Genomic DNA, 24,719 nt, shown 5'->3' on the forward strand with positions numbered 1-24,719 from the left:
CAGAATAATGAAAATAGCTGTGTAATAAAGAATTATTATAAAATGATAGATCATTTTTTACAACACCATGTGTCTCAAAACCTAGTCAACTTGACATGTTTGTACTCACATCTTCTGGAGGTATGTACTTTTACTAAGACTGTGGACGATGGATAGATTAAGTAGCATATTTTTTTATGTAAACTGACGAACAAAAGAACGTTACGAAACTGAAAATTTGATACGTTGGATCCAAACCCTGAATAGTGTTACAAAATGGTTGAGAATCTATCGCCAAAACACAACCAAAACACTTAATGGTGATTTCCCCTCACAGTCAACAACTGCTACGGCCTCTTGAAATGCAAGATATGAAATGATTATTAATAAAAAAAGGCTTACAGGCATACTGTCTCTCGGTCAAAGATTATGGCTTTGATCATGAAATACTCTGTATTGATTGGGATGGTCATATTGCGGTCGAGACTAGTTATTGAGTTGGGTTTTTTTTCAAGCAGATGGAGGCTGAGTTATTTATCAACACATAATTATGAGCTGTGTAGTTTTTATCCCCCGCCAGGCCAGAATGGCCGAATGGGGATTTTGTCGTGGCGCAGTCCGTCCGTCCGTCCGTCCGTCTGTCTGTCTGTCCGTCCGTCCGTCCCACTGAGGGTACTAAGCTTGTGAAATCAACTCCTCCTACAGTTTCCAGAGAATATCCCTGAAACTCTACACACAAGACGTCGACATGTTGATGATACGCATATCGCAGTCCCGTTTCATTTTGACAAATTTTGACAGAGTTACTGCCCTTGTTTTACGGAGCTTCATTTGCCTAATTATGAGAGAGCCTACTAAGCTTGTGAAATCTACTCCTCCTACAGTTTCCAGAGTATATCCCTCGCACTCTACACACAAGATGTCGACATGTTGATGATACGCATATCGCAGTCCCGTTTCATTTCGACAAATTTTGACAGAGTTACTGCCCTTGTTTTACGGAGCTTCATGAAATCTACTCCTCCTCCAGTTTCCAGAGAATATCACACTATCTAACTATAACTATAACTATAGTTAGTTTCCTTGTATAAGGCTTTTATGGGTGAGCTTCATCCTTATGACATTAGCATTCAGACTGGATTACTCCCAAGAAAATGTTCTGCACAATTTGTTTCAAATGCAGTGCCATCTACTGTTGTTATTTCATAAAGTACAAAGAAAATATAAACTCGTTAAAAGAAATCATGCGGGGGATGTTGTGCTCTCAGAGCACTCTTGTCTTAAAATGGTCCGTCCCTTAGTGATTTTTACTGGAGGCAAGCGCGTTTGTGACAATTATTCATTTGACAGTGACAATTTTGATAATCATATAATCAGGGCTTTTCTTACCTTTTTGCCTATATTCCACAATGATTATTAGTTTCATCGCCTTCCGGCGAAATGACACTCCTACCGTTATGATATATGAGTCAATTTTGCGAAGAGTTGAATGTCAAATTAATTCGAAAATGTCTATACTGTTTCCAAAATGAAATTGTCTAACTATTAAAGATCATTTTAAAATGTAGTTATTTGTTGAGGAATGTTGTTATAATAAATGTTTATTTTTTAAATTTCTATCTTAAAATGTCAAATGGTTGAGATAATTATGTATTTAGAAGATAAATATTACGTTTTGTAAGATTTGCGTGATGTTATGCTGAATGGATGTACGGAAATTTCATTTGAACACTACGCTGTAAGATGAACAGGGGTTCGAGTTCATCTGTGGATACACAGAAAGAAGATGAAGTTAATTCCCTTTGGTTTTCTTTACCACGACGAGCAAAACCGAGTGTAAGGTCGAACCACACTTTACGAAGCAAGCCGGAAAGAATTTCAGTATCAAAGCTTTCACGATTATTAAATATTTATTCTCGGGGATATGATGTGTTGTCTGGTCAAGGCCATAGCGCTTAAGTTTTCTTTATCGTGGACAGAAAAACAGAAGCCGGAAGCTCTTCGAACTTTGGTTCAAAACCTCAGAAACCAAGTAATTTTTGAAGTGAAAGGATTGCCTTGTTCAGGGTACAAATGTGGCAGTAAGTGGGAGTAATTTGTTATTATTACGGCGGCGTGTTCAAATGAAATCGAATCCGTACATCCATTCAGTATAGCATATCTCAAATCTTACAAAACGAAATACTTAACTTACGTTAAGATTTTTGACAATCTCGTTTTACTGTATTTTTGCCAATCTTTGCGATGACACACTGGTCCCGCTTTACACTGCTATCATGGCAATGGTGTAAGGGAGGTAACTCTCGCTGATGTTGCTCGAATCTGCGTAGGAAGTTTAGGTATGTGTTTATTTATTCTTTTATGTTTCAATGTCTTACGTTATAATATGTTTAACTCCCCGGGAGGTATTAGACCCAGTAGATTTGGAGAGGTTCCCATCCACGATGTCCTGTACTGCATTTGCATCAAGGGACGCGAAGCGGTCACTGAACGCTTGAACTTCGGGCTCTACGGAAACGCTGGCTGTATTTCCAAGTTCATGGGCCATCTTTGAACGGTTTTCAACTTCAACAGCTGTTGTTTGTAACAAGAATAACAAGATTAGGTGGGTGTATGAAAGTCTTAACTGTAATAGAGTTGCAAAAAATGTTTTTTACTGTAAGAAACTGATTTCTTTTCCCTTTGGCCAAGCCAAAGAAAATTACATCAATTATGATTATGATTGTGTAATTGATGGAACAAGAAAAATTTCATTTACCTTCAAATTCTTGAATTATTTCAGAAAATGTCTCGTCGTCCCATTTTCTCAATATTTCATCGAAATTTCTGATGTGGAAGTCAGGGAAAATTTCCATCTGTTCCTCCATGGTGATGATTTCAAAAATAGTTCCATTAATGAATGTATAGTCTGGTTTAAAATTATTATTGTGAATTTTAATGTCATATTCAAGGAAGCATGCATAAAATATCAATATTGACAGGTGTTTAAAATTGAGGTATTGTCAAAGAGAAGCAACTCTTCTTCAATTTTAGAAGTTGCAAATTAGAGTTATCTCCCTTGATTATGGAGAAGACGACCTTTCCTGATTCAGGAATTGAGCACAGAAAAGGAGCGGGGAGACCTAGAAAACTGGTGTTTGGTGATCGTGTGAGACTGCGTATTTGACTTAAAAAAACAGTAAGGCGAGTATCTCAAATATCCAAGATGAAATGGTAAATAGAGGGACAGTAAACGTATCCAAATCTACAGTAAGAAGAAACTTGATTGAACTTGGATGGAAAAAAAAGAAAGGAAGTGGTTTGTGGACAACAATGTGACCGTTTTGGACTGGCCTAGCTACAGCCCGGACTCAAATCCTATAGAAAATGTGTGGGGACTCATGAAGGAGTCAGTGAACCAAAAGGGATTGACAAAAGTTGATGACATGAAGCGCGAGGTGGGGCGATATTGGGACTCTCTCACCCACGAGACTCTAACCTCTCTCATAGGAAGTATGCCCAAACGTATAAAACTGTGTTTGGAAGCAAATGGTGGTCTGATAAAATATTGATGTTACTGTGATGTGATTAAAGAAGGTTTGTGCTCACTTAAAAATATGTTGTTGTTTGTTTGTTTGTTTTTTGTTTGGTTTTTTTTTGTTTTTTTGGGGGGTGGGGGGTGGGGGATTTTTATATTTACAATTTTAAAGATTTTTCAATCCTCAATAATCATGACTCATACTGTATACATGCATGTGATGGGAACAAAAAATCAGTGATGTTATGTTCATTCGACAACATTTTTTAGCCAATCAGATCAAAGAACATACCTTCTTATGTTACAATGAAAACTAAAACGTAGAGAGTATCTGCCATCTGTTATATGAAATACCTTGCACTAGTATTTTATACACTTCAGATGATATTCAGCATATAATCTATATCTTCTACATTCTGACAATATTGCTATATTGGATACAGTTTTACCAACACCTAAAACAAATGTACAAAAATTGGAATGGAATGATTCCACCGACTGGCGAACAGAGCATCCCCATATTTAGTAGCCCATAAAGTAAAGTCAACCTCTATGATCACTTTAAATTACCGTCCGTTCACCAAATATGACCACATGTTCCGTGACAATCCTTGTCGGCCATTTTGACGTGCGCTGGAAGTCAATGGAGTACAACGCTATCTTTGCGACTGACAAACTGAGGTATTGCTCATCTGACGATGTAGTTATATAGATGGCTGGTACGAAAGAGTGTTCTTGTACTGAATGAAATAATGTTACAGTAACAATGCACACACAAAATGGTGACCTAAGCATTCAACGAAATGACTTTTACTTTTTGTCACAAGCTCCCCCACTCCCTTCACGTCCATTCACACAAAGTGAAAGTCAATTCTTTTATCACCTTTATATAGGATATGCTGTGTTATGTAAATACAAGTTCATACCACTGTCTCATAATGAATATTGCTAAGTGCGGCGTTAAACAACAAACCAACCAACCAACCATAACTCGGATTGAAATAGCTCATCTTTGTTCCTGTGCAGTTTAAGTTATGTATGTATATATGAAAAATGAGGTGGGACGTTAATAAACTATCTGTCTGTCAATCTGGCTACTCCTTACATCTTGGGAGAACAAAATGGAAACAGTTTTGTTGAATGCTTGCACTGTTCTTTTGTAACGCTGACATAGTTCAGAGGGTTTAACCTTGAGCAAAGTGTCAACAGTAGCTTACACGACCTGACACAGATTGTCCCCCTTGAATTGTTTGTTACATGACAGCAGGGAAGTCTAAACCTAAGACAAACCATACATTACTTTCTTAAATAACAATTGGATATTCAACAGAAATAAAACAAAAAACAGATAGTTTCTTACAGTGAACATGTGTTTGTTTGAGAATTGTTTCTGTGAAATGTGTATGTTGGTAAGGTCTCAGAGTTTATCTCATTCTGAGAGCAGCCAAACAACAGCTGAGCTGCACCTATTTTAAAGTGGTCCAAATATTAGATAAGACAAGTCTGTGACGAACAGACTTTAACTTGGCACTACAGCATTGGCCGACGACACAACTGTCTACGTCTTGTGTTAAGTAGGATGTTCCCTCTAAACCTGCTGGTCTTGCTGTGTACAGTGGCTGGGTCTATTGCAGAATGTCCTTCTGGTTTTTTACGCCATGATGACTCCTGTTATGCACTTATTCTCATCAAAGCAAGCTGGGCAGAGGCTGCCGTGTATTGTCAAGCCGTCGGTGCCCATCTGGCGTATGTGGAAACAGCGTCAGAACAGACGTTCCTTGAGGGGTTCCTGCACACATCATCGTCAAGTCTGAGTACCGGGTACGTGTGGTTGGGGGCCCTGGACTATCTCGTGAAGGGGGACTGGCAGCGAGGATTCGAGGGAGGCAAAGTTGGGCAGAAATGGTGGTCAGCGGGGTCGCCATCGTACACAACCAAAAATGGCGAAAGCCAAGCTTGTCTGACAATGACGAGAAGTCTCGGCTTCAAGTGGAATGATGATTTCTGTGATGTTCGTCACAATTTCGTCTGTGAAATAGAGGCTGCTGGATCTGAAAGTCTTGTCGGATAAATGTTCATCAAAGATGACAATCTATTTCATGCAATTTATGAACTTCTAAAGTATGTGTTTATTGACCAATGATTCATTTTGAACGTATGTAAAATAAATTAAGTGATATACATTTATAAAAGTTACCACTGATATAACTATGCACACTGGACAGATACGCTTGTAGGCGACTTGGTTGATCGACAGATGACCGGACGGGATGGATGTAGCTCATGATATAAACCACTGGTCTGACGACATGTTACAGGAATAACACTAACTGCAGTGTAAAACACAAGAAACACATAATGTTTTGGGGTTGGGTTGGGAGGTTCCACCAGGTGTGGTTCAGATGAGGCTACACATACACAACTGTGTCTGAGCTTCTCAGATGTGTTACCAGAATCTACATAACACACCTCAAGCTGCTGTCCTGAACCATGCTTCACTTTGATGTCGTTAGCCTCACAATTAACGATGGAGCAATGCGGTTGATGTTGCAGGAATGTCTTTTGTCAGATGTCATGGCACACATGACACGTTCATGTGTCACCACTATTCCATGCCCCTAGAGCCACTGAATCATAACAAATATGGTCTCCACTTTGCATCCTTTTCCTCAACTGATGCGGGACATGGGAGAAGGCATTTCAGGTATCCAAGACCCAAGACCAGAGAGTCGAAGTTGGACACGTAGTTACACCATTTATCTATGTGTTAGGAATTGTTTTCTCCATACTTGCAACTTCACGATTTCAGTGGGTATGATCTAGGTACCCATATCTGCCAGATGGGGCAATAACAAACAAGTTGAATGCTTAAAAGCAACGGATAAGGAACTTATTTGATATGTGTATCACCCTGCTCAAAAATAGTTTTGTCTTGAAATCCACCTCGGCACGAGTCTTGCTCGTTTTAGTTCTTCTAAACCTCAACAGCATCTCCCGGGAGAGCGGAAGGTAGGTGATTCGATCCCCCAGCCTCTCCATACCACACGACATCAAAATATGCCACTTGCATCCAAGGACAGGCTTTTTCTGAGTAGGCCATCCATCTGGCACTGCGGCATGGCATCTCAGTGTTCTAGTATCATGACACCTTCGCAAGTCAGGAATAGAACAAGCAGTCAAACACACACGTGCATGCGCGTCAGTATATTAGTAAAATGATCTTGAACATAACATCAAAACCCCATTTCGTCTCACCTCTAAACAAAATCCTCATAACACGTGCTGTGGGAATCCAAATAAACAAATTTTACAGAGCACTTCCCTGTCCGGGGATGCATGGCTCAGGTTGTGCATGTTCCTAATCCAATTAATGCCACGATTGGACATGAAATGTGCCTTTACTAATACTGTTTTACAATCTGTGATGGGCATATAACATTATGCTGCATCGCTGTATAGCACTGATTGGTTTATTATTTATATATATATATTTTCTAGACGACATATTCTGGATCATAGTAAGCCCTCGTTTGTTTCTCGGCAACCATCTCACTAACTACGCCTAACTACGAATGATGTATAAAACACCCATAACAGTTGTGCATCCATTAAAGTACAATACTTTCCATGCGTACACCCAGCATTGGACCCAAATACGCAACCAGGCAGCATATTTCTGCAGGAATGATGGTGACTAGGTGTTCTCAGTTGATACAAATGGTAACAACTGGCTACCACACTGTCATCAAGTATCTTCAACTGAACGCAGAATCACGAGAAGAAGACAGAACCTCCAAGATGATCGAAATCTAGGAAACCTTTAACTGCCACCACTAAGCAATATAGAATACATGACAAGACCGACGACTCACCAACCGTCACATAGCCGATACTCTGGGTATCTCTCAGGAGAGTTTACGACGTTCTAAGAAATGAACTTGCCATGATAAAAGTGTCAGCACTCCACGTTCATGTTCTCTCGCTCGTGAGAATTTACGTCATTTTAAAGCTGTTTGACTCGTTAGTCCAGCCAAAATATAACTCCATAATACCAGCCTAGTTCGGCAAGGTTGGAAACTGGACTTTTATAGTCAGGTAACTAACTCTCTTGCCTCGGGAAGATACAAAGTCAGTCAGTGCACTCACAGTTGTCCTGAATGTGTCACATGTCTACCACAATATGTTTTGAAAGTCAGTTAGTGCACTCACGAATGTCACAGTCGAATGTCTTGAATGGAACAGTGTTGGAAGGAGGCAGAAGTGGTGTTTTCCCACTGGACAAGAGTCGCAAGTCGTAGAAGGCTTTCAATCGAACTTGTCTTGCTCTTATTTTGGAACAGCCAATGTTCTAGAAACTGGGTAACCGTTACCGAGGCTCGAGATTTTATGAGCGCTTCGTAAATTCTGCCACTGACAATCGTCAGAAAAAAACTTTCAATCTATACATAACCACATGACAATAGGGAGACTTAAGTTCTGACAAATTAGAGCTGACAGTTTTAAATAGACAGAGTCTTGTATCCAATCCTCTCTGGAAAGGATTTGACGATCGGAGTCACTTGGACTTGCTTGAAGTAAGAGACTGCAGGATATCATAGATTATGTAATAATTTTATGTTTAATGCTCTGCGAGACAGCTGTTGCATTAATCTAATCTAATCTGGAGAGCACAAGTGAACACATTACATTACCCTTTCCATATTCATAAGTAGTCTGCTGAAAGGGGTATCGACGTACATCTGAGTGTAGTTACATTAAAAAATTGGAATGCAATGAAATGTCAGAAAACCCTATCTCAGAAACAAAGGCCCTATTGATTAGATAAGGATTCTCTTTGATCATGAGCGATAGTTGTGTAAAGGGAGGGGAAAATCAAACGTGTTGAAAACATTAGCTCATCTGAGATTATATAATCGCAAGTAAATCTTATGTACTTTTCAATATCCACATGCATTTAGATTAATCGTCCATATATTCTCTGGCAGTAATTACTTATGACGTTCTTGATTTTTGCCAGAATTATATTGTCAGTAGTTTTGTAAAGTTTGGTGGTAAATTTGGTCTGCTCTGCACTATATCTCTCTCATGTTGATTCTCAGTAAGCTTAGGAATCCAGCTTAAAGCTAGAGGGGATTTTTTCTCAGATGTTAAGGGCATTCCATTAAGATTTGGGGGGCACGGGTGGCCCAGTCGTCTAAGGCGCCGCGATTCGCTGTGCAGAGCTCCGTCCCTTGGACACGCCAGAAACCTATGATTGTGGGTTCGAATCCCGATTATGTTTCTAGGTTTGTCAGCACCACACCCATGCTCGTGGGCTTCACCGAAGTGGTAAACGTCTGAGACCTGCATCACTTCGGGCTTTCCTCCCACATTAAGCTGACACGCCGTGATATAACTGGAATACTGTTAAAAGCGGCGTTAAACCCAACTCACTCGCTCCATTAAGATCTACTTCTTGACTAAGTAAGCTCCACACGGAGGAGTTTCTTGTCGATGTCATGTCAAAAGCCTTTATCTCCCACATTTGCAAATTGTAGGACACAGTCCGCCATCACGCCCAACCAGTAAAACCTGGTTATATACTGTAGCTCTGAGCGTTATCAGAAACTATGAGCAAATGTGCTGTTAAAGTTCTGTACCACCACCGCACTTTGATCAAGAGCTACAGTTGCAATCAGCAAGGTCACGTACGATAGGTCAGTCACTCCTGTGACAGGCGATACAAATCTAATCATCTCGATAGTAGTGTCGTTAAAGGAGATATATTGAAACAAAACTTCTCAAAACATGTTAAGTGAGTGAGTTAGTTTTAACGCCGCTTTTAACAGTATTCCAGTTATATAACGGCGTGTCAGCTTAATGTGCGAGGAAAGCCCGAAGTGATGCAGGTCTCAGACGTTTACCACTTCGGTGAAACCCGCGAGCACGGGTATGGTGCTGAGGAACCTAGAAACATAATCGGGGCGAACCGGGATTCGAACCCACTATCATAGGTTCGAATCCAGCGCGTTTGCATATCGAAATCCCGGCTCTAGGCCGAACTCTATCTGTGACGTCACAGTGGAGAGACATATATAACATATATATAATACATTACGTTTCTACTTCCTAGGACGGGCAGTTCAAATAGACTGTAGCTGGATGATGCATGCTTCGGTGTAGACAGGTTCTGTTTTGAAGAAGTCTAGGACTTAGCAGATGTTAGTGTGAGGACTGCCCGTGATGTGTGGTCATTTTGTTGTGCCAGCCCTCAACATGGTAAGTTGTTCTTGGGCCAACAGTGTCATGGTGGTTCCGTGTACTGCGGCCATGGTTGCCCTCTACCCAGTAGGCGGTGACGTAGTCGACAAGCCTCAACACACGGGCGTCGTCAAGGGGAGCCTCATCTTATGCATTGAGCCACACGTCTTCGAGGTCGGCGACAGGAACCAGTGGCAAGGCGTTAGCTCTTCTGATCAGGATGTTGATGTTGTCGTCTTTGGTACAGTCAACTTGAAGGTCAAACTGCACAGCATTGCGCATAATTGAGGAAACAGACTTTCAAAGTACAAGTGGCAAAAACTCTTCTGATGGAATTCAGTGCAACTGATTCAAAGTAAGTGCAGGCTGTGGTTGGTTCTAGGTTAATGTTCATGACGGCAGACTTCTGTTTCCAGATTGGAGTTGGTGGCAAAGACATCATCGTCTGAATGGATCAGGAAGTTGTCTTGGGAAACAGTGTTGGTGTTAGAGATCAGGCAGGTTGATGTCAGTGCGTTGTTTTGATGGAGGTGGAACATCTTTCCCTCTGGATCTGTAGAGGGCAGAACCGCAACAAGTCTCCGGAATACGAGTAGGTTTTTAACGCTTTTTATTGACGTTAGAATTGTTATTCTTCAAGATACTTTATAATATGCTTTATAAATGATCCCATATGTAGACTGTACATCTCCTGTAGTGGAACTCGGTTAACCCAAATCATATATCACATTGCTTGTGGAACTTCTAGAGCTCGGGGTGCCCACTCGACGAAATCACTCCATTATTTATGTAGAGCTATACACACTGGGCGTGCCAGGATCCTTGAACGATCGAATCCCAGGTTCACCCTGGTAATGGTTACTGGGTAATCAGAATCAGAACCGTACCTTGGTAGAACCTGCTGTGCAGTGTCCTCAGTCAAGTACTGTAGGTTTCACCCATTTTAGGGACAAATTCGTTATCAAGTTGTGTTCAGATATATAATATTTTAACATATTCCAAAACAGCAATTAAGTTATCGTCAACCAATCAGCATCACACATTTGTTGTTGTGTTTGTTTGTTGTTTAACGCTGCACTCAGCAATATTCCAGCTACATGACGGCAGTCTGAAAGTTATCGAGCCTGGACCTGACAATCCAGTGATTGCCATCATGAGCATTGATCTACGCAATTTGGATACAATGACATGCATCAAACAAGTCAGCGAGCTGACCGCCCTATCCCGTTAGTCGCCCCTTACGATAAGCATGAGTTGCTGAAGACCAGTTCTAACCCGGATCTTCACGGGGCGCTTCTGTTGGTAGTTAGACACAGACAAAGTTAGACACAGTTAGATAAAGTTAGACACAGTTGGGCACAATGCAGGTTGCAGTGTAGACGTCCTGTATGTCGGACGTATATCGCACTATCAGTGACCTGATATCACAGTGAGCTAGTTAATAGTTGTCACGAACAATCTGTATCTCAGATATCACAATACACAGGACACCATCAAGATGGCGTGGCTGGTTTTGGCAACAACGACACTGCTTCTGTCGTCCTCTCTCGCCGTGTTCGAGCCTGGCTGCAGCTTCATGAACAACCAATGTGTCTACAATGTCAAACTGGGACATGAGGGTCAATGTGATGCCCAGGGAACAGCGACCACTACCGGAGGGGGGACCGACACCTGCTGTAATGGCGTACAGGTGGGGCTGCTTGTCTGTGGGCTAGTCATAATGATGTGTTTCTGCAGAGTGGAGCATTCGCTTTAAAAGCATGTGTTGAGATTATTTCGGATAACTGATTCTTCTTTTCATATGCGATAGAAACCAGCATTACACAGCCACTACCAGATAAAACGAAGTCGAGTACAGTAAGGTATCGGTTAAGTATAGATTGGACCATGAGGACCCAGTGTTTTATCGTTGAAATGGTTAATTAAACCACGAGGCGCGCAGCGCCGAGTTGTTTAATTACTAGTATCCAATTCAACGATTAGACACTGGGGTCCGAGTGGTCTAACATACTTTAACCATATCCAACATTTATAGCACCTAAAATGCTTTAAAAAAATTATTTGTTAAAGATACTTTGAAAGACATTCAGGAACTCGCACTTTGCCGATTAAGTTTATGAAATGCATGTACCGGGGCAAGTTTACCATTCATTTTGGACCAACCCGAAAACATTTATCAATCACCGAGATATGTTGATGGACCTATTATGAACAAATGTAGCCCTGATCAAGATAATAGTTATTTATTTTCTATCTGTTCATTTCAAGATCACAAGTACTTGCAAAAATTGCATAAAAAACATTTTGCAGTTCATAAACGGATAAGCAATTAGTACTTATGTAAGTAAATATTTAGTTATTAATTTCATACCATTTCTCCAAGGTCGCCGTAGCAGAAGACTACATTCGTTAACCTTCAGTGCGGATTTCGCGGGTTCGAATCCCGCTGGCGACAAACGTTTTTCATGAAATTGTTCTATCATCAAGATAAATGATATCCTTGCCAAGTGGTGTTTAACTGACAATTCACTTACTTAGACCACGGTCAAAGACAAGTGAGTCATGGTTTAAAGCGAAGTTAATCCTCATCCTGTAACCGTTTCACCGAAAAAGCCTTGTCAACTTGACTAGAGCACCTGGTAAAACAATCGCGCGACCTAGTCAACTGATCATTAACGATCAACTGATTCGGGATACTCGTAAAACTTGGAAACACGAATTATACACCTCCTGTGACGTCATCCCTTTGTTCTGTACAGTGTTGTCTGTTTTCAGTAGTACTTGGACTCAATTAAGTTGAAAGCCGGGAGCGACTTTGAATATATACTGACGCAAATAAGTAACTTAACTGTGCTTCATATATACTATTGAAAATAACAACATAATATTTTGTCAATGTTTTATCATAACTAATTCATTGACAAAACCCATACCTGGTAACAGGGACACGCCCTCAAAGAGTACTGACTAGTAAAGTTCACCTTTCTTAAAGTTAAACAGTGGTGATCCTTAATTGGATTTGACTAGGCGACCATCATGGAACTTCAGCCTGTCCAAGGTGCAGTGATGAGTGATACTTTAGGACTATGTCGATCACACAGTCAAATAGGATTTTTTCCGTTTCTTTACCAGAAAGGGACAAGTAAATTTGACGAGTGGCTTTGTGAATTTTACGCATGTACACTGTAAAAATGTGTAAATGTTAATACATACCAGACACGTTTAGATATGTGTTTCAATCCTAAACGGAATACACATTTGGCGTGTTCCATCTTAACGCGTTTAGGGTCTAAACACAGAAACTGAGCTATCGTCACAAGCTCTAAACACCACCTAAACACCACACGGACTTACACCGAACTTATATTACTAAACTTAAAATGTACAAATAAACCAAGGTAATGGTGACGAGAACAGATGACTACAAATCTTGCAAATTCTGTGGTTGGTTCTGGAGAGTGCGCAGACTTCTGCCAAGAGCATCCCAGACGTGTTCGATGGGATTGAGGTCGGGAGACCCTGACGGCCAGTCCATGACGTTGACTAACGCATTCTGAAGGAAATTCCTTGTCAAAATTGCTGTGTGGGGTCTGGCATTGTCGTGTTCGAAGATCAAACCGGGTCCATGTGCTGCCATAAAAGGCAGAAGTTCTGGTGCCAGTACCTGGTCGCGGTAAGCAACAGCGTTGAGGTTGCCACGGATGACAAGAAGCCTGGAACGTGCATTGCCACGGAAAGCACCCCACACCATGACACTTCCGCCTCGAAATCTGTCAACTTCCTGTACACAACACTGGGCGTAACGTTCATGACGGCGCCTCCACACCCTCGCCCTACCATCAGCAAATCTAAGATTAAATCGGGATTCATCACTGAAGACGACTTGATTCCAATTCCTCTGAGTCCATCGTAAGTGTCGCTGTGCCCACAATTGACGTTGACGTCTGTGTAATTGAGTCAGAATCGGCCCGCAGTATGGCCGTCGTGCTTGAAGGTTAGCAGTTCTCAGACGGTTTCGAACAGTTTGCGCACTCAGTCTGCCCCTAAACAGTTCATTTCTGGTTGATGTAGCCGTCAAAAATCGGTTACGGAGGTGACGTAGGACAATCTGACGATCCTCTGCATGTGACGTCACACGTGGTCGACCTGGCCGAGGGCGATCAGCGGTGGTACCCGTTTGCTGTAGACGCGTCTGTAAATCATAAACAGTCCGTCGACTACAACCCATCGTCCTTGCGACTTCAGCTACGGACGTTCCCGTCTGCAACATGCCGATGGCACGTTCACGTTGCACATTTGAAAGGCGTGGCATGACAAATGGCCCGAAAAGACTTTTGTTTTCTTGTGTTTTTCTTTTTTTGTTAATGACTGCTAACAAGTATGGCTGAAAACATGTGCGGTATTATGGCCACGTGACCAGTTGCACGTGAAAAACCACTTTTGGCACTATAGTGCTGTGCACATGATTTTGATCGATTCACCTGCACAAAAACGGGTATTATCTGAAGACAATACGTGGCCATTACTGTTTAAATACACAATAAGGGCCCACAATGATAACTGGTCAAAATGTTAAAATTTTAGGATTGTGAAGTTTTTAATTTGGTTCAGTATATTATACATCTCATCCATATTTGACTTATGATGTGTATATGTGGTGCTGTGTTTAGGCTATGCTCGTTTCATGTGTTTAGACCCTAAACATTAGACACGTTCCCAAACATGACATGTATTTGTTAAACATTTTAATACATTTTTACAGTTCGATTTAATAAGGGCATTATATCAATTAAATAAGTGATATTTACTAATCTTCAGCATATTCGTGCAATCTTCCAGGCAGGGTAGTAAATTCATTGTTTACTAACCTTCTGGCAGCTGTGACTAATTAAGTTAGTCGAATTCACTAGGTTTTTTACTCAATGCCGTTCGTCACACATGTAAAAAAGACTTCGATTGTTCCAGGGCAATATGAACAATCTACAGGGCGTGGTCGACGGACTCGTCAAGCAGATGCATGATGTTCAGCAGAAACTGGGAATTAGCCAATCATCGTCTGTCCTACTGAACAAAACAACCAATGAGAGGGACCAGCTACTGCAAGCACTGGAAAACAAAGCAGCTGAACTGAACAGCTCGCAAGCGAACCTGGCGCACCTTGTACAGCAATCGGCCAATTTAATCCAGAGCTTTAAGGAGGAAATCGCCAACCTGACCCGAGACCTTAACAACTGTAGAGGCGTCCTTGGTCTCCAAACAAGCAATGTCAGCCAGTCCACAGGTCGCTCAATAGTCTTTGTCATCTTAGTACTTCATACAATGAAAACGTGGCCGTACGACTATGGGCCATAATGGATAAAATATCACTCAATCTTTGACTCAGACTTTGGCATCTGTCTTTTAGAATTGTAAATGTTTATAACATCGCTCTGAAGAAGAGCTAGCTGAATATTGTATATAGAATTGTCCATCCTGAATCAGTGCTACACGTGGACGAACACTGGTACCAGTCTCTATGAACCATACATTGTCCAACACAAATATACTTGCGGTTCGAAAATGTGTCTGTTTCAACAGTAATGAATTGCCACACGTGTATTATTTACTGTATTTCAGCGCCAGGTGACTACACCATGTCATTGTGCACATTCGAGAATGACACTTGCGGATACATTGATCTATCTTCTAAGAACCATTGGCAGATTGGACAACGTGCAGTGGCAAGTTCTTCTGGCCCTCGGGAAGATCACACTACCGGCGCAGTAAAAGGTAATGCAGTTATACTGACAGCAGTGTGCCAGGTATCCTCCAACACAAGTCATGTTGTGAAGAGTTTAGGGCTAAAGTAGAAACCTTGTAGCCGTCAAACGTGTACTCTGCAAAAAAAGAAACGCAAAAGTGGGTTTAGATGAATATTAATCAGCAGATGATTAATAAAGGTTTGCACACATCATTGTCTTTGTCCCAGGTTCCATATGGCTCACGTGGAACAGTAAATTTTCAAGGTGAAGGTCATCTGTTCTCAATATGTTGTATGGCCACCATTAGAGTCCAAAACTGACTGAAATGGTCGTCCCATGGAAGCAATCAGATCCCGAATTGTAGTTTTGGGAATGTTCAACCACTCAGCCTCTCAGTGCTTGTGCCAACTGTTGGAGGTTCTGTGTCAGTTGCTGATGTGCTCGCAGTCGTTGAACCAGTGCATCCCATAAATGTTCGATTGGGTTTAAATCTGCAGACCTTGAGCGCCATGGTAGGACCTGGATGTGGGGGGGGGGGGGGGGGCCTAGTGGTTAAAACGTTGGCTCGCCACGCCGAAGACCCGGGTTCGATTCCCGACATGGGTACAATGTGTGAAGCCCATTTCTGGTGTACCCCGCCGTGATATTGCTGGAATATTGCTAAAACCATACTCACTCACTCACTCACTGTCTGGGCTGATAATTACCTACGCACTTCCCGTATTGCCTTAGTTGTAGAGTTGAACAATAGGTGAGATGTAACCGTATGTATCTGTCCTGTGCTCTAGCAGTGGGGGGCACGGGTGGCCCAGTCGTCTAAGGCGCCGCGATTCGCTGTGCAGAGATACCTATGATTGTGGGTTCGAATCCCGGTTCGCCCCGATTATGTTTCTAGGTTTGTCAGTACCATACCCGTGCTCGTGGGTTTCACCGAAGTGGTAAACGTCTGAGACCTGCATCGCTTCGGGCTTTCCTCCCAATTTAGCTGACTCGCCGTGATATAACTGGAATACTGTTAAAGCAGCGTTAAACCCAACTCACTCACTCTAGCAGTGATACGTGGTCGACCGGATCTGGGAGGTTCCACAGTCTTGTAATGATGTTTGGTGCTTCGTGGAACAACCTGGCTGAAGATGATGCTTGAGTTTGCTGTTGCGTTCGGCTTCCGTCAGTCGTGGCATGCTTTCGCTGTTCGCTTGCTATAAGATTGTGATGGCATGCAAATGAAAACCCAACATTTCTATAGCCCGACAAGCGATGTTGCGCGTGCATGTCATGTTTGTGTGTTTCGACGCCAGGCTCAACGTGTTTGTGTTTTAGCGATTTTTTTTTCCATCTTTTCAACAAATTTCTGCAGTACCTCATTCTCTTCACACAAATCAATCCCACTCCGTGCAAAATTGACCAATTCATATTTGGTATTAATTTTGTATGTATGTCAGCAACACGATTTTACTACTTTTGCGTTTCTTCTTTTGCAGAGTATAAACCGACAAACAAACACGTTGTTGTTGTTTTGTTGTTTAACGCCGCACTCAGCAATATTCCATCTATATGACGGCGGTCTGTAAATAATCGAGTCTGGACCAGACAATCCAGTGTTTGATATCATGAGCATCGATCCACGCAATTAGGATCGATGACATGCATCAACCAAGTCAGCGAGCCTGACCCCCCGATCCCGTTAGTCGCCTTTTACGACAAGCATAGTCACCTTTTACGGCAAGCATGGGTTGCTGAAGACCTATTCTACCCCGGAATCTTCACGGGTCAACAAAACAAACACGTATTTAACACCATGTGGAAAGGTTCCTACATTTAATCTATATTTACCTTGCTAGTTCTGAAATAAGTAATGAGATACACGGATGAAAAACCAACTGAAATTAATGATAACCTAATTTTAATAACTTTATTTTATAGATCCTCCATCACCTGTAAATCAGAATTGTGGAAAATGTATTCGAGCTTTAAGCGTTTTATCCCCACCGGACCTCATAATCGCACTTCAGTAAACAAACCCAGATAAGATATGGACCCGTGACATAACTATTTACAGCTATGACTTAACATTCCGATGCCATGCTCTACAGTGAACTTTGCCTAACACAGATTCCTTCTAATTCAGACATTTCTTCACAAGTATGAACTGGACTCTTTCTACAGTGTAATCCGTCAAACTGACCATACTATCACTGTGTTATCCTCGCCATTAAGTGTCTAAAGGCTATATAGATCACCATATGGAGTTTTGAGGCGACGTTTGAATGGTACAGCGAAATGTACAGGTCGGGTTCCGTTAGTGTGTTTGTCGAAGTCACATTCCTTAAATACGGAAATATTCGTTTATTGTGTCACCCTATAGGAAGCTACATGTACATTGATCCGAAGTCAGGAGATTACGATTACAACCAACGGAACAGAACATTCTACCTCGCCTCCCCCGAGTTCCGCCCCGCCCCCGCCTACTGTGTCAGGTTCTGGTACAACAGACACCAGATCTCTCCAGGTCTACGCCAAGGTTGGTTGAAAATGTACTGGGCAGACACAAGATCTCTCCAGGTCTACGCCAAGGTTGGTAGATAATATACTGGGCAGGCACAAGATCTCTCCAGGTCTACGCCAAGGTTGCTAGATAATGTACAGGGCAGACACCAGATCTCTCCAGGTCTACGCCAAGGTTGGTAGATAATGTACTTGGCAGACACCAGATCTCTCCAGGTCTACGCCAAGGTTGCTAGATAATGTACGGGGCAGACACCAGATCTCTCCAGGTCTACGCCAAGGTTAGTCGATAATGTATAGGGCAGACACCAGATCTCTCCAGATGTACGTCAAGGTTGCTAGATAATGTACTGGGCTGACACCAGATCTCTCCTGGTGTACGTCAAGGTTGGTAGATAATATACTGGGTAGACACCAGATCTCTCCAGGTCCACGCCAAGGTTGGTAGATAATATACCGGGTAGTCACCAGTTCTCTCAAGGTCCACGCCAAGGTTGGTAGATAATGTACTGGGTAGACACCAGATCTCTCCAGGTCTGCGCCAAGGCTTGTAGATAATGTACTGGGCAGACACCAGATCTCTCCAGGTCTACGCCAAGGTTGGTACAACATGTATAGGGTAGACACCAGATCTCTCCAGATGTACGTCAAGGCTGGTAGATAATGTACTGGGCAGACACCAGATCTCTCCAGATGTACGTCAAGGTTGGTAGATAATGTACGGGGCAGACAGCAGATCTCTCCAGATGTACGTCAATGTTGGTAGATAATGTACTGGGCAGACACCAGATCTCTCCGGGTGTACGTCAAGGTTGGTACAACATGTACAGGGTAGACACCAGATCTCTCCAGGTCTACGTCAAGGTTGGTAGATAATGTACTGGGCAGACACCAGATCTCTCCGGGTGTACGTCAAGGTTGGTACAACATGTACAGGGTAGACACCAGATCTCTCCAGGTCCACGCCAAGGTTTGTAGATAATGTACTGGGTAGACACCAGATCCCTCCAGGTCTACGTCAAGGTTGGTAGATTATGTACTGGGCAGACACCCGATCTCTCCGGGTCTACGCCAAGGTTTGTAGATAATGTATTTGGCAGACACCAGATCTCTCCAGATGTACGTCAAGGTTGGTACAACATGTACAGGGTAGACACCAGATCTCTCCAGGTCCACGCCAAGGTTGGTAGATAATGTACTGGGCAGACACCAGATCTCTCCGGGTGTACGTCAAGGTTGGTACAACATGTACAGGGTAGACACCAGATCTCTCCAGATGTACGTCAAGGTTGGTAGATAATGTACTGGGCAGACACCAGATCTCTCCGGGTGTACGTCAAGGTTGGTACAACATTTACGGGGCAGATACCAGATCTCTCCAGGTGTACGTCAAGGTTGGTACAACATTTACGGGCCAGATACCAGATCTCTCCAGGAGTACGTCAAGGTTGGTACAACATGTACAGGGTAGACACCAGATCTCTCCAGGTCCACGCAAAGGTTGGTAGGTAATGTACTGGGCAGACACCAGATCTCTCCGGGTGTACGTCAAGGTTGGTACAACATGTACAGGGTATACACCAGATCTCTCCAGATGTACGTCAAGGTTGGTAGATAATGTACTGGGCAGACACCAGATCTCTCCGGGTGTATGTCAAGGTTGGTACAACATTTACGGGGCAGATACTAGATCTCTCCAGGTGTACGTCAAGGTTGGTACAACATTTACGGGGCAGATACCAGATCTCTCCAGGTGTACGTCAAGGTTGGTACAACATTTACGGGGCAGATACCAGATCTCTCCAGGAGTACGTCAAGGTTGGTACAACATGTACGGGGCAGACACCAGATCTCTCCAGGTCTACGCTAAGGTTGGTAGATAATGTACGGGGCAGACAGCAGATCTCTCAAGGTCTACGCCAAAGTTGGTACAACATTTACGGGGCAGATACCAGATCTCTCCAGGAGTACGTCAAGGTTGGTACAACATGTACGGGGCAGACACCAGATCTCTCCTGGTCTACGCCAAGGTTGGTAGATAATGTACGGGGCAGACACCAGATCTCTCCAGGTCTACGCCAAGGTTGGTAGATAATGTACGGGGCAGATACCAGATCTCCCCAGGAATACGCCAAGGTTGGTAGATAATGTACTTGGCAGACACCAGATCTCTCCAGGTCTACGCCAAGGTTGGTAGATAATGTACGGGGCAGATACCAGATCTCTCCAGGTCTACGCCAAGGTTGGTAGATAATGTACTTGGCAGACACCAGATCTCCCCAGGAGTACGCCAAGGTTGGTACAACATGTACAGGGTAGACACCAGATCTCTCCGGGTGTACGTCAAGGTTGGTAGATAATGTACTGGGCAGACACCAGATCTCTTCGGGTGTACGTCAAGGTTGGTACAACATGTACAGGGTAGACACCATATCTCTCCAGATGTACGTCAAGGCTGGTAGATAATGTATAGGGCAGACACCAGATCTCTCCAGGTGTACGTCAAGGTTGTAACAACATGTATAAGGCAGACACCAGATCTCTCCGGGTGTACGTCAAGGTTGGTGGATAATGTACTGGGCAGACACCAGATCTCTCCGGGTGTACGTCAAGGTTGGTACAACATGTACAGGGTAGACACCAGATCTCTCCAGATGTACGTCAAGGTTGGTAGATAATGTACTGGGCAGACACCAGATCTCTCCGGGTGTACGTCAAGGTTGGTACAACATGTCTAGGGCAGACACCAGATCTCTCCAGATGTACGTTAAGGTTGGTAGATAATGTACTGGGCAGACACCAGATCTCTTCGGGTGTACGTCAAGGTTGGTACAACATGTACAGGGTAGACACCATATCTCTCCAGATGTACGTCAAGGCTGGTAGATAATGTATAGGGCAGACACCAGATCTCTCCAGGTGTACGTGAAGGTTGTAACAACATGTATAGGGCAGACACCAGATCTCTCCGGGTGTACGTCAAGGTTGGTAGATAATGTACTGGGCAGACACCAGATCTCTCCGGGTGTACGTCAAGGTTGGTACAACATGTACAGGGTAGACACCAGATCTCTCCGGGTGTACGTCAAGGTTGGTACAACATGTCTAGGGCAGACACCAGATCTCTCCAGATGTACGTCAAGGTTGTTACAACATGTATAGGGCAGACACCAGATTTCTCCAGGTCTACGTCAAGATTGGTAGATAATGTCTAGGGCAGACACCAGATCTCTCCGGGTGTACGTCAAGGTTGGTACAACATGTATAGGGCAGACACCAGATCTCTCCAGGTGTACGTCAAGGTTGGTACAACATGTATAGGGTAGACACCAGATCTCTCCAGGTGTACGTCAAGGTTGGTACAACATGTATAGGGTAGACACCAGATCTCTCCAGGTGTACGTCAAGGTTGGTAGATAAGGTATAGGGTAGACACCAGATCTCTCCAGGTCTACGCCAAGGTTGGTACAACCTGTTTTGGGCAGACACCAGATCTCTCCAGGTCTACGCGAATTCTTGTAGATAATGTACGGGGTAGACACCAGATCTCTCCAGGTCTCCGTTTAAGGTTGGTGCAACATGTATAGGGCAGACACCAGATCTCTCCAGGTCTACGCCAAGGTTGGTACAATATGTATAGGGTAGACACCAGATCTCTCCGGGTGTACGTCAAGGTTGGTACAATATGTATAGGGTAGACACCAGATCTCTCCGGGTGTACGTCAAGGTTGGTAGATAATGTATAGGGTAGACACCAGATCAAGTTTGTTAGAAAGGGTATGGACAGTTATTTGAACCAAGTGTCTGAAGACACGTTGATCACTGAGAATGTATCTGTCGGTTATGAACTTAATGATTGAAGTTCCATTTCCTCTCAGACTCTGTTCAATAAGAACATAATATTTTTCACACATACACAGAACACATGCTTGTGCAGATCTGTTGGGCTGCTAGTGTCTATTAAATTGTATTGTAGGTCTTCCTGGCTTTTGTTTGCTACAGGTTGGTTCAGGTCTTGGTTATCCCATATGGCGTAGCTATGGCAACCAAGGACAAACATGGCATCTTGGCGAGATCAACGTAGACCCTGAATTCACAGGACATCCCTTCAAGGTGTGTTGGTGTTTATGGTGTTTTGACATGGATGATTTGTTGATGTGGATTGTGTGTTGATGTGGTGTGAAAGGTGTGTTGATGTGGTGTGGAAAGTGTGTTGATGTGGAAGGTGTGTTGAGGTGGAAAGTGTGTTGATGTGGTGTGGATGGTGTGTTGATGTGGTGTGGAAAGTGTGTTGATGTGGTGTGGAAGGTGTGTTGATGTGGAAGGTGTGTTGATGTGGTGTAGAAAGTGTGTTGATGTGGAAGGTGTGTTGATGTGGTGTGGAAAGTGTGTTGATGTGGTGTGGAAGGTGTGTTGATGTGGAAGGTGTGTTGATGTGGTGTAGAAAGTGTGTTGATGTGGAAGGTGTGTTGATGTGGAAAGTGTGTTGATGTGGTGTGGATGGTGTGTTGATGTGGTGTGGAAAGTGTGTTGATGTGGTGTGGAAGGTGTGTTGATGTGGAAGGTGTGTTGATGTGGTGTAGAAAGTGTGTTGATGTGGAAGGTGTGTTGATGTGGTGTGGAAAGTGTGTTGATGTGGTGTGGAAGGTGTGTTGAGGTGGAAAGTGTGTTGATGTGGTGTGGATGGTGTGTTGATGTGGTGTGGAAAGTGTGTTGATGTGGTGTGGAAGGTGTGTTGATGTGGAAGGTGTGTTGATGTGGTGTAGAAAGTGTGTTGATGTGGAAGGTGTGTTGATGTGGTGTGGAAAGTGTGTTGATGTGGTGTGGAAGGTGTGTTGATGTGGAAGGTGTGTTGATGTGGTGTAGAAAGTGTGTTGATGTGGAAGGTGTGTTGAGGTGGAAAGTGTGTTGATGTGGTGTGGATGGTGTGTTGATGTGGTGTGGAAAGTGTGTTGATGTGGTGTGGAAGGTGTGTTGATGTGGAAGGTGTGTTGATGTGGTGTAGAAAGTGTGTTGATGTGGAAGGTGTGTTGATGTGGTGTGGAAAGTGTGTTGATGTGGTGTGGAAGGTGTGTTGATGTGGAAGGTGTGTTGATGTGGTGTAGAAAGTGTGTTGATGTGGAAGGTGTGTTGATGTGGTGTGGAAAGTGTGTTGATGTGGTGTGGAAGGTGTGTTGATGTGGATGGTGTGTTGATGTGGAAAGTGTGTTGATGTGGTGTGGAAAGTGTGTTGATGTGGAAGGTGTGTTGATGTGGTGTGGAAAGTGTGTTAATGTGGAAGGTGTGTTGAGGTGTTGTGGGTGGTGTGTTGATGTGGTGTGGAAGGTGTGTTGATGTGGAAGGTGTGTTGATGTGATGTGGAAAATGAGTTGATGTGGAAGGTGTGTTGATGTGGTGTGGAAAGTGTGTTGATGTGGACAGTGTGTTGATGTGGTGTGGAAAGTGTGTTGATGTGGAAAGTGTGTTGATGTGGTGTGGAAAGTGTGTTGATGTGGAAGGTGTGTTGATGTGGTGTGGAAAATGAGTTGATGTGGAAGGTGTGTTGATGTGGTGTGGAAAGTGTGTTGATGTGGAAAGTGTGTTGATGTGGTGTGGAAAGTGTGTTGATGTGGAAGGTGTGTTGATGTGGTGTGGAAAATGAGTTGATGTGGAAGGTGTGTTGATGTGGTGTGGAAAGTGTGTTGATGTGGATGGTGTGTTGATGTGGTGTGGATGATGTGTTGATGTGGTGTGGACAGTGTGTTGATGTGGTGTGGATGGTGTGTTGATGTGGAAAGTGTGTTGATGTGGTGTGGAAAGTGTGTTGATGTGGAAGGTGTGTTGATGTGGTGTGGAAAGTGTCTTGATGTGGATGGTGTGTTGATGTGGAAAGTGTGTTGATGTGGATGGTGTGTTGATGTGGAAAGTGTGTTGATGTGGATGGTGTGTTGATGTGGAAAGTGTGTTGATGTGGATGGTGTGTTGATGTGGAAAGTGTGTTGATGTGGATGGTGTGTTGATGTGGAAAGTGTGTTGATGTGGATGGTGTGTTGATGTGGATGGTGTGTTGATGTGGATGGTGTGTTGATGTGGTGTGGAAAGTGTGTTGATGTGGAAAGTGTGTTGATGTGGTGTGGAAAGTGTGTTGATGTGGAAGGTGTGTTGATGTGGTGTGGAAAATGAGTTGATGTGGAAGGTGTGTTGATGTGGTGTGGAAAGTGTGTTGATGTGGAAAGTGTGTTGATGTGGTGTGGAAAGTGTGTTGATGTGGAAGGTGTGTTGATGTGGTGTGGAAAATGAGTTGATGTGGAAGGTGTGTTAATGTGGTGTGGAAAGTGTGTTGATGTGGATGGTGTGTTGATGTGGTGTGGATGATGTGTTGATGTGGTGTGGACAGTGTGTTGATGTGGACAGTGTGTTGATGTGGTGTTGATGGTGTGTTGATGTGGAAAGTGTGTTGATGTGGTGTGGAAAGTGTGTTGATGTGGAAGGTGTGTTGATGTGGTGTGGAAAGTGTGTTAATGTGGAAGGTGTGTTGAGGTGTTGTGGGTGGTGTGTTGATGTGGTGTGGAAAGTGTGTTGATGTGGATGGTGTGTTGATGTGGTTTGGAAAGTGTGTGGATGTGGAAGGTGTGTGGATGTGGTGTGGATGTTGTGTTGATGTTGTGAGGAAGGTGTGTTGATGTGGTGTGGAAGGTGTGTTGATGTGGTGTAGAAAGTGTGTTGTTGTGTTGTGGAAGGTGTGTTGATGTGGAAGG

At 43.3% G+C, this 24,719-nt stretch overlaps 2 protein-coding genes across 2 annotated transcripts in view; both read left to right on the forward strand.

Annotated features, from left to right (window-relative positions):
* Window positions 1-3,254: 3,254 nt before the first annotated feature.
* On the forward strand, window positions 3,255-5,567 carry LOC124124361 (perlucin-like). The gene is made up of 2 exons (XM_046487498.2): window positions 3,255-3,471; window positions 5,113-5,567. Exons 1-2 carry the CDS (start codon window positions 3,255-3,257, stop codon window positions 5,565-5,567), a joined length of 672 nt encoding a protein of 223 aa, XP_046343454.2.
* Window positions 5,568-11,156: 5,589 nt separating this feature from the next.
* Window positions 11,157-24,719, forward strand: part of LOC124124363 (MAM and LDL-receptor class A domain-containing protein 1-like) — a 33,913-nt gene continuing 20,350 nt past the window's right edge. Inside the window, exons 1-6 of the mRNA XM_048393216.1 lie at window positions 11,157-11,426; window positions 14,702-15,017; window positions 15,353-15,505; window positions 17,843-17,960; window positions 19,964-20,012; window positions 21,985-22,095. Of these exons, the coding sequence (XP_048249173.1) occupies window positions 11,235-11,426; window positions 14,702-15,017; window positions 15,353-15,505; window positions 17,843-17,960; window positions 19,964-20,012; window positions 21,985-22,095 (939 nt within the window). The 5' untranslated portion in view covers window positions 11,157-11,234. The remainder of the gene's footprint in view (window positions 11,427-14,701; window positions 15,018-15,352; window positions 15,506-17,842; window positions 17,961-19,963; window positions 20,013-21,984; window positions 22,096-24,719) is intronic.

Source organism: Haliotis rufescens, unplaced genomic scaffold (assembly GCF_023055435.1).
Source record: "Haliotis rufescens isolate VD_foot unplaced genomic scaffold, xgHalRufe1.0.p SCAF_118, whole genome shotgun sequence".
NCBI lineage: Eukaryota > Metazoa > Mollusca > Gastropoda > Lepetellida > Haliotidae > Haliotis > Haliotis rufescens.